Source organism: Festucalex cinctus, chromosome 14 (assembly GCF_051991245.1).
Source record: "Festucalex cinctus isolate MCC-2025b chromosome 14, RoL_Fcin_1.0, whole genome shotgun sequence".
In the NCBI taxonomy this organism is placed as follows: domain Eukaryota; kingdom Metazoa; phylum Chordata; class Actinopteri; order Syngnathiformes; family Syngnathidae; genus Festucalex; species Festucalex cinctus.
The window spans coordinates 19363356-19379284 of NC_135424.1; the positions used below are offsets into that span (position 1 = coordinate 19363356).

Here is a 15929-nt window from a genome sequence, read left to right on the forward strand (position 1 = left end):
GCTCGGTATTCCCATATGGAGGATTACATTATAGATAAGCCATGACTGGATTTTTCCCAGACATTATAATTAAAGTACAAGTATTCATCCATCAGTACATTAGCTATACTACTTATCCTGTTAGGGATTTGCAGGGGAGCTGTAGTAATTAGGACTGTGTACCCTTGCATGATCTCCAGTCAATCGTGCGATTGTGAATGGGTCATTGAATAGGAGTAGATTCACAGTTGTGTGTGTGTCCCATTCTTCCAAAAGTATTGGAACGACAAGGTCAATTCCTTGTTTTTGTTGTACAGTCAGATCTAAAGATGAATACGAGACACAAGTTCAGAATTTAAAGACTAGTTCATAGTTTTCCTTAATTTGTCAAAGAAGAGTTATCAATGCATATCAGTCATATTCCAGAGTTGGGCATCTGTCAGTGCACACTTGGGCCAAATTCCAAATCCAAATTCTGCCTTGGTGCAGGTCAAAGTTCTACTGGCCATGTCAGTTACCTGCCAAAATATGATGCATTCCATTTGCTGGAAGTTTATAATTTCACAAAAACCATGTCCGTGGGACTTTGCCAATGGATGAGGTGTGGGCCGAGGCTGAACCCACCATATTTGGAATTTCTTTTTCACTTTTGGTATATGAATCTTTAAATGTTTCCCTATACTCAATGTGTACTTGAGTCGTTTTTAATAGGACAAAAATCAGTTATGTGCAGTGAGGTAGCTCTCAAGTGCACGTATTGATGTCAGCATTGTTCAGACTTGTAGTAGGTCTGGGCTCTACAGAGTGCCATTTGTAGTTTAGCAGTTTCTGTAAGCAAGAACTGGTTAAATTTTGGTGTACATTATACTTTTGGCAGTGCTCCTTATTGTTTTTTTGTTTTTGTTGTAGCGGTCTGACCTCTAAGGTGTTTCATTAAACCTCTTGTTATGTTGTGGGTCAGATTGACCCATTGTAAAATTTCTAGCTAAAAATAAGTAGTAATTATATGGGCTTAAGTACATTGTTTTTGGAATGTGTTTTGCTCTTTTTGCCACTTTGGATAATGGGTCAAGTTGACCCAAGGACAGGACAGGAGTGAGAAACCAATTTTATAAGTGGGATTAATAAATCCCTGCACATAAATGGCGAACAATGTCTATCCCTACTTGTTTTGTAGCGGGTTAAATTGACCGATTTACAATTTTTTTTTTAAGTAGCAGTCAATAAATCTTGATTTTTCACATAGCTGATGATGGCAATATCTTCCTTAATTTCCTAATGAGTATTTCCCATTGAAGACATTTGCTTATATAGTATCCAAGCTTTGGGTAACTATGAGGGAATCCACATTAGATCTAATCCAAATTGAGATTGTTCAGCCTTGGTGGAAGTCTGTGTACCACTGAGTGCCGTTAAACTTCATGTTTCTACTCATTAGAAAGTGGCGGGAACAAAATGTGACAGATGGTTTCACCACACATAAGACACAACACACACATGATGCATTTCAGAGCGCACATTCATACGTCGTCAGCGCGCAACGGCAGCAGATACAGTATGAAGCATGAAAGACCCGTCAGTGTGGGCCTCCACTGCGGCTCTCTGTGTGTTCCTGTTCCAGTCTGTTGCGCAGCGGCAACATGCACCAGAACAGATGTTTAATTGATTCTCTTTGGCCTGACAGTGTCATAAGTTGTTTGAGCAGAAAGTGTCTGTGTGCTAGTTTTCCGTCCACCGCTTCCTTATTCTCTATCTTGCTGTTGATTTTGCTCGGAGAAGCTTCTCGTACATGGAGCTGTCACAAGCTTTTTGCCCAGTGGTTTAGCTGGAGTGTTGACGGCGAGGTAAAAGAAATACTTGAATGGGAACACCTGACTTTTGAACTGTGTGTGGATGGGATGTGCTTAGTGTTTACCTTTAAGCGAGCGCTCTCTCCTGAGGCCTGACTGCGCAGAATGAACACTGTAAATAGCCCTGGACGAGCCCAGGAGGCGGGAAACACGCTCAGACATAGTCTTTAGCCACTGCACTGCACACTCATTGACGCACATGCTAAAAATGTGCAATTGAGGCCCTGCGTGCCTGAAAGCCACATTTTCAATTCAAAGGAGAAATCTGACCTCTTAGTGTGGACAGAAGTGTTCCAGTTCACTTTAAGTGTGTTATTTTGGCCACGCTGGTCTGCTTTTCTCTCGCTCCTTCTCAGACTTGCACTCATTGAGGTTATTGTGAGCTCGCAAGCTGCTGCTGCTGCTACTGTGTTAGTGTTGGAGCAACTAGTATGTAGGTCGCAACACTGCTCCAAACTGTCACTTTGAAGCATCTTGTGACAATTCCTGTGCAGCCCATTCCGTCTTGTCCTGTGTGTTTTCACTGCTGTCACTCCCATATGCTCCAGAGTCTGCTCACAGTTCTCAACTGCGATGGTTCATTCAGAAACTGTCGGCTCGTGCGGTTGAATAGTATTATCAGCATATGATTGTGGGTAATGATCCGCCGCGCTTTGGCCACAGCACTTGGGTTTTTCTGTCGCCAGCTTGTAGACGCAGTGAGGAGTTTGGAAAGCATGCGGCCACTGAGCTTCAATATGCCGGCTTCTGGTTTCCCTGCCAGGCAAAACCTGCTCTAGACAAATGGTCCTGTGGAGCTTGTAATGGTGATATAGAGTGACACCGCAGCAAAATGTGCACACATTAATAAGTCATTTCAATTGAGGAGGGTGCTGATGTGCGGTGTTGGGAAAGTTACTACCAAAATGTAATATATTTTATATTATTACTAAACGTAGTCATTTGAAAGTAATTTGTTATAATACATTTTTTTAATAATGCACAGTAGAGGAAAAAAGCAGTAGGTGTATTTTTTTCTGACATTGTCAATCAAATTTGAGCGTTATATTTTTCTCGGCTGAATTAGAAAAAACAAAACAAAACACTTGTATATGGGGTCTCATCATTTTTGCAGACAACTGTGTTGCATGACCATAGTTATTGTATATTGATGATGGCTTGCATAATAACACATTTTCAGTCAATATGAGTTCCTCACCAAATGTACTGGGGAAAAAAAATGCATATGGTAAATTAAGATTAATGCAATAATGTAGCAAAATGTGTCAATGCGAAAAGCACTCTTCACTCTTAATCCTTGTTGTCAAGTTGTAACAGTGGAATTACAACCCGGATAAAGGTACTTTCATAAAACTTTATGTAAAGTTATAAAACCGTTCTATAGCTTTATGTTGATTTATGTTATTGCCTCTTGCACCTTGTCGGCGGATCTGTACTTTTCCACTGCACTCATTCGTTTAAGTTCTGCTGTATTTCTGCATAAATGCCTAATGTCAGTTAAAAGCTCTACAGCCAACAGTAGTTTGTCTTTCCCTCCATCCAGCTCCTAAAGCTGAACCGGATTGCTTGCTCCTGTGGGTATTTTTTGTCTACATTTCAGTAGGTGTGCTTGTGTGATTTCCACTGATAAAGTATATTTATATGGCCCCTTTTCTCTGTGTGAGCCGTGTGGATATTTGTGCATGTGTGTTGTTAGCCGCCGTGCGTTTGATTATTTTCACTCTGGTCTCCGGGATCCATTTCATGTAATGTTGTTCAATTCAAACCATGTCCCCGTCTGCTGGAAGACCCCATGCAGCTGGCGGAAATAAACTTGAGTTTTTCAGTGCTGTAGCAACACACAGAGCCCATTTGAATGTGAACAAATGATGTTCGACTTGAGCTATTTTCGAGCAACAGGAGCATCATTTTGACTGACTGTAAACACCTTTTCGCTAGGGGTGTGCCAAAAAATCGATTCATAAAAGAATCAAGATTCTCATTTATTAATTGAATCGAATAGATATTAATATCCAAAAATCAATATTATTTAAATTAGAAATGAAGAAGAAGGGGAAAAGGCAGTTGTTGCCCACATGCTGTTTTTGTGGAAAAAGGCACTTACAATACAAAATTAATAAATGTTTAAACAAAAAAAAGACACTTCAATGTCTCTATTTGTCATTTTGTCTTGCAAAGCAGACTGGAGTAGATCATGACAATGTTGTGCATATCTGTAAATTGAAGCAGAAATCATTTGTCAATCAAATAATTTTGAATCGAAAATCGTTTGAATCGAGAACCGAAAATCGATTCTGAATCGAATCGTAGACCCAAAAATCGTAATCGAATCATGAGACAGTCAAAGATTCCCAGCCCTACTTTTCGCGACACATCAATCACCAATATACTCTACAAAACCTTTTTGTACTTACCTGTAGCAGTTGTTGAGTCAAGTATATACAGTATATACATTTTGTGAAGAGGCTTTTTGAGCGATGTGTGTGTTAATGTATGTATGAGCGACCAAACCCAGGACATGTGCAAATGTGATTAGCTGTGATTGCCATGGTGCCCATGGTCATCATGGATATCTCTATGATGACCATGTTTCATCCATAGCCTTGACAGAACATGACATATGTGAAGGACTCTATCAGAATGTGATGGTCCAGGAGGGAACGTACTGGCACCCATAATAAACTGTGGGCCAAAACGTAGAGTAACATTAAACCTGTAGGACTCAGCAACCATGTTCTACCATGGCCCGTCAAAGATGCCATGCTAGCCTGTGAGAAAACTTGAATACGAAGTGAAAAAAATGACATTGAGATAGCGCTATATATATATATATATATATATATATATATATATATATATATATATATATATATATATATATATATATATATATATATATATATATATATATATATATATATATTAGGGGTGTTAAAAAAAAATCGATTCGGCGATATATCGCGATACTACATCGCGCGATTCTCGAATCGATTCAATAATCAGCAGAATCGATTATTTTTTTTTTTTTTTTTTTTTTTTTTTTTTTTTTTTTTTTTTTTTTTAGGATTCACACCTTGGGCATGGAAGAATGTTATATGAACGGAACATTAAGCCTTAATATTTTATTTTAATGCTGTTTAAACATGAAACAGATTACAACCTCTATAAGACTGAAATTTCAGCTAAATAAATAATACATTTTCATATAAATCTTACACTCTACAAGCTTACTGATTATTATTTTCTAAATTTGAATGAAAAAAATCGCAAGAATCGACTTATAAATTCGTATCGGGATTAATCGGTATCGAATCGAATCGTGACCTGTGAATCGTGATACGAATCGAATCGTCAGGTACTAGGCAATTCACACCCCTAATATATATATATAGCCTTGCTCACCTGGCTTGTGTTTTTGTGAAAACTTGGCTGAATTCCAAATTTGTACTGCTTTAAGAGCATTCAGCTTGAATGTTTCATATGTACCAGTCTGTAATAATTACACCCATACCCATTGATGCATTAATTAACTGGGGAGTGAGGCAGCATGAGGTAGCGATGTCACATATCTGACTGTCCAGGAAGCGTGTCAGTGCTGGGAATGCTAACAAGAGTTTCTAGGGAATAGACTGATGGAGGTGGAAATCCTTCACTGCGTGAACTAGGAATCATACCTAATAATTTTCTGCCACGAGAGTAATACCGCAATACTGTAATGTGAAAACCGGCACCACAAGTCCGAACCACAAAGCATCTGTGTGTGAAACGAGAGAAGACCCGTTTACCGTCGTGCCAACAGCTATTGCTTCGAATCCTTTTACTGTAATGTTAATAGCTGAGTTTTTTCACTAATAAAAAGCAGCATTCTCACTTTACACAAGCAAAACAATGAGTTCCTGCTGTGTAGGAGTCCGGCAATTCCTATTACCTCATGGGTGGTTAGTGTGTGCCTGTGGCTTGTTCATTCACAAGTTGCTCATGTCTACATGTGACGTCCTTTGTAATTATTTTACATCTAGTAAAGCATAATCACTCATGGGGGAATACATAGCTTATATGCCGACTCCCATCACTCAACTCAACTCTACATTTATAGAGCACCTAAAACAAGCACCGCTGTTTTTTGAACACTGTGGAACGCCATACGTTCCGTTATACATGTGAATCTTGACTTCCACCAAACCCCTCTGGTTCGATCAAACCCAAGTTAAGAGCCACTATTCAATAAAGGTGTAATTTGAAGACCTAATAAATGCCTTCAAGCCAATGCATTGTTTCAGCTCAAAAAATAATGTTCAGAAGGTCAGAATAGAAAATGTCGACGTGAATCTGTGGCTTCTCTAGTGCTAGTTAACACATCACAGGTTGTGGCTGGCATTTGAGCTAGACCTAAATGTCACAACACTGAACCTATGTTGCAATCCAAGATGAGCTAAAGCAGCTTTATTGGTGGTCCTTTCCCGAAACAGCTCAAGTGATCGCATATTTGCTTCAGTGAGTCAATTCCGCAGTGGAGATAGAAGCTATGACAAACAACTTGTGACGGGATTAAGCAAGAACTCGGCACTAGAGGAGGAACTTTGGTTCCATTTTGTTTATGGCGAGCGTCAACTTTCGCTAAAATCCTCCTGCTACCTCTCAACTCCACTCTGGTTGCGTCCCCACTCCCCTCCCATTCCTCTTTGTCTTGATCCCTTTTCTTGTCCTTTGGGTGTCATCGGGAGTGACCACCCTGGAAATAAGACATTGGCTCTCCGCACTTGTGCGCAGATTGACATGCTTGCAAGCACCTATCATACGTAAGCACCTGAAATGAACACCACATGTGTACGAAGCACAGCGCGGGCTAATTAAGGCCGGACCATTATTTATTTCCCGCGGTCCTGTCGCTTGTCCTGTCAATGCACCTGTGTACACACACATACACACCATCTGTCTATAATGACCATTCCTTTTAGTACTGCATAGCGTTACATTCCCCTGAGTGGTCATTACACGAGTGAGGGAAAGAGACCCTTGCTTTCTGCGTAGATTTGGAACACGTTTTTGGGCCGTGCTCAGGGATGAGGAGTTTAGTTGACGGGTCAGGGCAGGGTGGACCAATAATGCTTAGCGATTGCAGTAGCACACAAACATTCTGAATATTTACTTTCCCAGCTGCCATGTGAATACAAAGGTTGAACAGCACTTTCTGGGATCAGCACCATTGCTTGAGTATTCAGGTTGGCATAGACCCGCAGCCATCCCAAAATCTCTTTTAGCTATATACAGTGCACCATCTCACTGATTTTTGCAATGGCGGTCAGCGCTCGGCAGGGCATCTGCTTCCATTATATCCACAACACTTGGCTTTTTGGCCTTGCGGCCTTTCCCAAATCCCCTCCGCTGGCTCCCACTAATCCCTGACAATGGTGGAAGGACATGGCCAAGAAGGGGTGCGGTTGCGGGTGTAGGTTGGCAGTTCCCAGAATAAAGAGTAAGACGGCTCAAATGTCTTGCACTCACGTTGCACTTCTAGAATAGACCAGGGAGAAGAAATGCCAACTTCCCCTAAAAAGCCTGCCCTACAAGAATTTAGTGGGATTATGAACTGTATGTTACGTTTGAATGCTATCAAAACAACCACATTGAAACACTGCCACAATATAGTGGATCTTGCAAGGTTCATGATTGTCCTTCAATTTGTTCTGATTTGTTCTCATATGGCAAATAAAACTAAGCCATTCCAATGTGAATTTAATTAGTGTTGTTCCGATACCGATACTGGTATCGGCAGAGGTGCCGATACTGCATTAAAACAGTGGTATCGGTATCGGTGAGTACTCACAAGTAACATGCTGATACCATTAATTCCAACACTAACATAGGATTTTGGATGCAGCATCTTGTGTCTTGCTCGTGCGCGACATTCACTGATATGTGACATGTTCACTGCATACCGATCTAAGATATCCTATTGGCCCTTGACTGCTCTGAACCAATGGCAGGACAACTTTTTCATGTTGAGAGAAAAAAAAAAAAACTTACGTATCGGTATGGGATTGGTATCGGCCGATACTGCAAAGCTGGGTATCGGAATCGGTATCAGGGACCAAAATTCGGTATTGGAACAACACTAGAATTTATTGCCATCATAAAACCTTTACAAACAGTCCAGGAAATTTGTAGTAACATCTAGACATGCTTAACTATCATTCCATTTTATAAAGCAAGCTAAGCGCCATCAACTATAAACCGTAAAATGTTTTACTTTAAAAAACAATTTATTAAAAACACAGGTGGTTACTGGTATCTTACTGCTTTGAATGTGAGTCTACTTACTTCCCCTAACTGTTGTTGTGCTTAGTCTCTTCTTCTCGCACACTCTTTTCCTAATACCTGATGTTGGTCTATAAAAATCCAAAAATGTCTAGCATGATATGTTGACGTCTCATGTGTCGTCTCGTCAGAGTGACAGTGGTCCCCAAAAAAGTTCGACTTATGTAGAACATTTGCAGTTTTTTTTTTTCAATGGCTGGAAGTTGCAGAGGATGAGGTCTTATTTTGATGGAAAAGAATCTATTAAATAGTGTTTTTTTCCTACTATTTCCCCCTCAATATTTGTGAAAAATATTGCTCCTAAAGCCAGTCTTACGCTACATTTGTGCCCCTGCTGTATTAGTTTTAAGTACACTAAGTAAGAAAATAAAGATGAAATATTAATACTTTTTCTTGTGTTCTCTTCTTTGCAGGGAGCTGAATGGTAACAATCTCACACGCATAACCAAGAGTGACTTTGCTGGGCTCAAGTACATCCGAGTTCTGTAAGTTTTGTGTCTGTCCTCTACACTCTCTGACATCACATGCCACCCTACCAGGCCCTGCCACTCACACTACATTACGCACGATACACAATTTTTCCTGTAGTTTATTTTGTACTTGTTCATTTATTCAATAATCAGGAAGTATCCTTACTTTTGACCTTGGTGGTTTTAGCATTGTAAAAAACAAATTTATTGACGGCCTTTGAATTCAGAACAATACCATGTCTCTGAATGCAACTACTCATGTTTACAGACGCACAGTTGTACATACTAGTCACAAAGTGCACATTAGCATAAGCCCAGTGAAGTGGGCTTATGGAGATGGACTCCACAGTACATTAAGCAGCCAAGTGACTGTAGCAAATGATGTAATGGACTTCTCTTTCACCGGGCATTGTCTGTTGTAGCATCATTTACTGCGTCCTCGGATCACACACTTACGCTTGCCCTCCGTTCTTACACATCGACAAGTAACGTGTGCATGTTCACCACTCCTCACAGTTATCACGTGCGGTTCGCACCGCAGGACTCTATGTGTATTGTAATTAAACCGTGTGGACATTTAGTGTTTTAAGTGTAACGTGAGACGCAAACAATTTTTGCTGCCCCCTTGTTGTCCTATTTTCAGGCGTCATTTCCTCCACACACAAAAAAAACATATTCAAAGACAGACCTAATATTCATCAGTGTAATTTCAATTTTCAAGCGTCGTTATTTCCCCTCACCCTCATCCCTTGTCGACAGCTTCTTTTCTAAGCCTTGTTACACTGCTGCTTGTCCCCTCTTATCATTTTCTCTTGCATACCGTCTGCACCATCCACTACCCCTACACATCGGGTTAAATACCTTTTAATGTCACTACAAGATGAGAGGGTTTAAAAGACAGTAAAGACTCCTCTTTCTGCACGTGAGTGACACTCTCTCACACGCACATAGCCTACAGTGTGCATACATGCCGTCTAACAAAAAGTTTACTTTTAGAATGGGGTCAGGACATCTAATGCTGCTTGACCCTCAGTAGGAACTAAAAAGAAACAGCAGTATTTCTTTGCTGTCAGCTGTCACTGTAACGTCAACACAGCTGATTTACATCTCTTTTGTCTGGCACTGTGTGTGAATCAGTCGTTTGTGTGTTCATATATATATGTATATGTGTATTTATAATTTTTGAGTTGTGAAAATGGTCACAGAAATAATCTAAAAAACTTTATTAAAAAAAAAAAAATCACAACATTTTTTACAAATATTAAAACGCTTCTATATTAACACGACTTCCTGGTCCGTGTGGCCCTATTAAGTGAATAAGAGGTCATATATTAGACCATAGTGGCCTTTAAAAAGGGTCTTAAAAAACCTTGGTTTCCTTAAAATTGACCTTCCACCCCTTGCCCGCGTTTGGTCTCATCTCCACCCAACCGCGAGGCCCACGGACCACACCAGAGCCACACTCTCTGAGCCACATTGGAAAGCTTTCCTTCCTTGCCTGCCTTTTTCTGCCAAGATTCCACACACTGCCCTCCATCCACACCGCTGACTTCTGTGTGTTTGTAGGGTGTTGACTATGCTTCACCCAAGCGCGAATACAAACCCACTGACACAAGTCCCGCCAAGCATACCTTGGATACTTCGATAAAGACCATCAGTAAAAGCGCAGTCAGTCTATCTTACAGTTTGTAATACTAATACAGTACTCCTTTCCCTGCAGGCAACTGATGGAGAATCAGATTACCGTGATCGAGCGTGGGGCTTTTGATGACATGAAAGAGCTTGAGAGACTGTGAGTACCACCCTGCAGACAGACACTTTTATTGTATTTCTAAACCTGATCTCATGGGTCCATGCATTAGTTGAGTGTAACGTGACAAACAAGAGAAGCAGTCCATAAAATGTGGATCAAGTACAAGGCCCTTTCATGTCATTCCGCTGTGGGCAGACGGTGCCATGAGCATTTCTTGTTACCTACCTCCCTCACCACACGCCTAGACCCATCTGGACAGAACCATCACTCCTCAGCAGCTTGTAAAACAGCCCTGAAGAAAAGACATAGTCAAACACAGCCAACTGCACCTCAACCGGCACATTAGCAAATCAGTAGTGATAGCCGCATGGAAACCTGCGCCGCAGATGACTTTATGGGCACGCATGATTAGTGGTGAACCAATAAAAGGCTTTCCCTTGATCCAAAACCCACGTTAACAATTTCAATTGCTCAAGGACATGCACAGATCGACTTTCAACTTTTCTACCACCTTTCCAAAGAAATAGACAGTAATAATAATAATATTATTATTATTATTATTATTATTATTATTATTATTATTATTAATTACAATTATATAATAATAATAATAATAATAATAGTGACTTTTTTCCATTTTTGTTCATTCTTCACTAAATATTATACATTACTGTATATTTACTGTATACATTATTTATACTGTATATTTGCCTCATGATAAATACATTTTACTTCAAGCTGCTTGTGTTACCAGTAATGACTCCAAACTGCTTTTAGTCAAGTCATAATTTTAGTATTTTGAGCAATTACAACTGACGGATTTTTTTTACATGTCACCATTCATAACCAGTATGATTTTATTGTCTACTTAAAAAAAAAAAAAAGAGAAAAAAAAAAGAAAGAACATTTTGAGTATACCCACTTCTCCAGGGACCACTACACCACTGGTTCATATATAAGTCAGTGAGTGGGCAGTGGTGCACATCATTGTTAATTCCCATTATGCACTGAAGCACCGCCTTAGTCATTCTCAGTAGCGAGTGGCACAGGTCCCAACATCTGTGTCAAAGTGTGTATGCTGTGCATGGCAGAAGCCTGTCTCTCGGGTTTGCAGCCTTTCTGTGTCACAGCCACTGCATTCAGTCCCACGGGCTCCAAGTACTCAGTGGAGGGAGAGAGCTGTGGTTTCCAACAAATTAGCAACAGGCTGTTCCTCATTGACTTAAATGATCTATTTGCATATAGCCTGCCAGTCTTGGATGTGACGTGTTTGCCAGCCATTGTTCCAGTCAAGAAACATTGTGTGTTGATATAACTCGGATCAAATCCACACATGTTCGTACATGTAATTGATGTAATTCACTTGTTACTGAATGGGAATTTTTGGAGAATTGTTACTCTCGGGAAAGGAGCGCTGGATGTAATCCTACCCTAGCGCTGTGTTGTAATGTCACTATGTAGAAATAATTCACTGCGCTGTCTCTGACTTAGCGCTTTAATTCCCCCTGAACTTTCTCGTGGATATTTATGGGACATTCAGGGGGGACTGAAACACAATAGCCCATGGCTACGCTGATTCGACTGCATCTTGCAGAAATTATTCACAGCTTCCACACACAAGGACACACACGCACACATTCACTAGTTGATCATATGTTCTCCCTGCCGTAGGCGCCTGAACCGTAATCAACTGCAGCAGCTTCCAGAGTTGCTCTTTCAGAAGAACCCTGGCCTGTCTCGACTGTAAGTAACTGCAGCTTCTTCTTTTCTTTTTTTTTGACTTCAACGACCATGCTCCCTCACCGCCTATTCACATGTCATCTCTCAGCACTGCTCTCGCTCTCGTGTGCTCAGCGAGGTTTCATTTACTGATGTCGGCTTTGGTTTAGTGTGCACAATTAAACAGCAGTCAGACATAAATTTTACTTACTGAAAGGCCGGTTGAGGTTTCAGTGATCCCCGGTGTTCCTTTCTGGCTGTTGGACTCTTGGCCCTGCATTCCTAATCATCACCAGTGTCTTCTATAGAAAGTGCACTGCTGGCAGGGAAATAGTGTGTGGCCCGATTGATTTTGGGCTCTGTTCCAATTTAAATAATACGTATTGAGATCTTTCTGTCTGTGGACTGCATCTCTATTCCCTGATGTACACACAAATGCAAGGTTCCTTTTTTTTTTTTTGGTGTAGATTTCTATCTTTTGGATAATCAGCGTCCCTGTTGCTAGCCGTTGTTTCCAGCTCACATTATTCCAGTTACCTGCAGCATCTGGAAACAGTAAAACAGTAGGACATGGAAAAAGGATTTCCCTGCCATCTATTCACGCAGTGCTTTCTACTAGCTAATGATTTTGACCTCAGACCCCCCTCTGCTTATCTTGCGTTTGATGTCTAATGCCATGTTGAATCTATCTGCTGTTTCCTTGTAACCATCTTCACGTGTCACCTGTCATTAAGCCAAAGTCGTCCTGTTGGGTATTCAGTGCTTGGTCGTGGCATTCTATTGGCTTGTGTGTCTAGCTAGACACAGAGTGGGCCGAGGCCTTCCAGACCGGCACACGGCCTTGAACAAGCGTGATTAGTCCATCTGGGGCAAGTGACTGCCAACAGCCAGTGAATTGTGCTAACACAGCTCCCCTGTTTCATCCAATCTGACTTCACGCTCATTATTCTAAACTCTGCACCGGCACATCCTGCACAATGAGACCTTGGTCGCGTTGACTCAATCGATTCACAATGTGTAGACAGTCATTTGTTCTTGATCCTTTGGCTGAATTAAAGCGAGCCATAATGGGGCTTGACACTTTTCAGGTGTGATGTATATTCCTAAGCAGTTAAAACAAATGAGTAGGCCAGCCGCACTGAAATGAAAATAAAGCAACCATTATGGCTCCTGTGGTAGATTGACGGATTGATTTGTACGAGACTTAAAGAACAGCGGGAAAAGACAAAGCCTTTTCTTAATATGTTTCTTAACTCCTGATGTGTCTGGGACACACTGTGGGTTCTGGTTCCAGTCTGATACGGTTAGATTACGGCCCGTCTCACTCCTGCCAGCAGTTTTTAATGGACTTAAAAGGTTCTCTGTTCGCAGGGGAAGCCTTTTGCTGCTATTTCGTTTGTACCTTTTGCTTTTATCAGAAACAAGCAGTGTATGATAATGTAAGTTAAATGTGCACCTTTGCACTTGCTCAAAGTGCTCACTGGGGCTTGTTTAGGTCTACCTTTCCAATCTTAACAAGGGAGATTATCATAAAAGGTGGTGCACTCATCCAGATGGTTCTCTTCATTTGAATACAAAATGTCTTTCTGAACCTTTTAAACTTTTGCTCTTTGTCTCAATTACACCCTCTCTGGAGATCAATTCAGTCTTTTAGAGGAAGAAATGAGCAACACAAACTCGGCAAAAATCAGGGTCCTTGGGTTAATGCAGGTAGTTGTGCGTGGGATTAACAGGGTAATGGCAGCCATTTACATAATTACTTATGAACATTTCCTCCATGAAATCTAACTTTTAATGCCACTTATTGTTTGCATTTCAAACATGGTCCTGGTGCATGACTAAAAAAGTTTGCAAAAGACCGTGTTAAGACTGCTTTTTTTTTTTTTAACGGAGGGATAATATTTGAAATTTATCAACAGGGCCAACTCTCTGGCCACCTCCACATCTAGGGGAAGATTTTTCATACCTGTGCTGTGACTTTTCTGCCATTTTCACGTTACCTTGGAATTCTGTCACAATTAATTTCGAGAAACTGCATATTTAAAGAATACATTTAGAGTTGATCTGAATGCAACAACAAAATGATTTCTTTCATATCATACCAAGCAACCAATATGGCCGAGAAGTCATTGTTTGTTTGTGTTATTGTGCTTTTTTGATATGATTTGAATGAATGAGGCATTGGCTCACTGTGATTGGCTGTTATCTAGTGAAAGTGAGCATACGAGACAAATAAACTATGTGATATTATACAAAAGCAAAGCAATGGTAAATAAAATTGCATTATCTAATAAATTAGGCTCAGCAAAATGTTGGTTGACTTACTGTATTCCTGCTTGTATTATGACTGTGTTGAGCAAGCTTCTGTATATGTTTAATTTTATTTCCTGAAACCCTGACTGTAGATGGTATGCTCGACAATGACTTCTCAGTTACAGAGGGGTTTACTCGAATGTGAATAATGTTTCTGTTACATCCCTGTATATGAAGCCATGTTAATAACTAGTGGAGTGTTCCCCTCCAAAGGCCAGTAGGAGAAAGATTGAAAGTGTTTGAGTTTAGTCAGAACTGTTGAGAGGGCAACACAGTTCCATTTGCAAACATACCATGTTTAAGTAGGTAGCATTCCAGAACATTGCTTAAAACAGTCAAAAACACTTCAAGAGATATTCATTGAAGAAAATCAAGATAAACCTGGTGGCCCGCCGAGCCTATAAATGACTTGGGGAAACCCTGGTGTGTATCTACTTCCCCCGAATGTTTTTGATTGAGTTGAGGTCAAAGTCACCCAACCAATCTCGACAAAGTAAGCGCTGCGCCTGAAAATGGCCCCAAGACGTTGAGATTAAGGGTCTCTGATTGATTCATTCATCAAAACAGAGCTGTGTTCCAAGTCTTTTTGTCCCTAGAGTGTGTAGTTTTTGTTTGCTACCTTCCTTATCTGCACTCCTGCTGATAGGACACACAGACATGTGGGGCAGAGCCGAGATAATTGGAATTGATTTGAGATGATTAGTGATAGTTAGGGTCCGCTACAAGCCTCTCAGTGATGGATGGCAGTTGGATTCTAGTGACAAGATGCAATATGATTGCCCACAAAGAGGTGAGATGTGTGGCATGGAACATCAGTGAAACAATAACAGTGAAAATAGAGTTGCATTCGTCACCGTTAACAGCCTGTTGGCCCCCTTGGCCTCATCCCACTTCCACTGCGCTACACAGCTGTAATCTGCTCATCTGTGCCTGTAATTAGCGTCTCCTCACAGTGGGAGAGCAGGAGGAAGTGAGGACCGTGAGACGCTGGGGGTAAGGTGAGAGGATTTGGCGTATAGTGGAGAACAGTTAGCTGAGGAGACGCCCCGGAGGGCCGCAGCATCTGGTTTAAGGTCAGGATGGGTTCTGGGGGAAGTGGAGGTGAAGGTTGTTGCTTGTTGTTGCCACAACACAGCCTTGTCGGAAGTGGCGTATTACACAGTGTGTGAGCGATTGGAAGTGAGGTTTCACCTTGTATTTCTACCCGGGAGGTACAAAGGGGGATTGTGTACTTGCACAAAAGGCTAGAGGACACAATATTGGCATTGAACCCAAGAGGGCACGTCTTAACGGTCTTAAGATCCTTTTTCCATCTTTCATTTTCATAGTGCGATGCTTGGCGACGGGCATACGTACACAAACACACTGACATACTAGCTGGGTGACATACTGTAGATAGTAGATACGCACGGGCACATAAAAAAAAGAAATAATAAGGAAAATGCAAATAACACTAATTAGACAGAGAACGACTCTGCAATTACATGTCCTTGGGCTAATGTGTATTTGGAGGAATATGTTATTTCT

The 15929-nt window shown here is 40.9% G+C and overlaps 1 protein-coding gene across 4 annotated transcripts in view; it reads left to right on the forward strand.

Annotated features, from left to right (window-relative positions):
* Positions 1-15929, forward strand: part of slit1a (slit homolog 1a (Drosophila)) — a 108291-nt gene that overhangs the window by 6061 nt on the left and 86301 nt on the right. For all 4 annotated transcript variants that reach the window (XM_077494367.1, XM_077494370.1, XM_077494369.1 and 1 more), the window contains exons 2-4: positions 8561-8632; positions 10338-10409; positions 12042-12113. In XM_077494367.1, coding sequence (XP_077350493.1) covers positions 8561-8632; positions 10338-10409; positions 12042-12113 — 216 coding nt within the window. The remainder of the gene's footprint in view (positions 1-8560; positions 8633-10337; positions 10410-12041; positions 12114-15929) is intronic.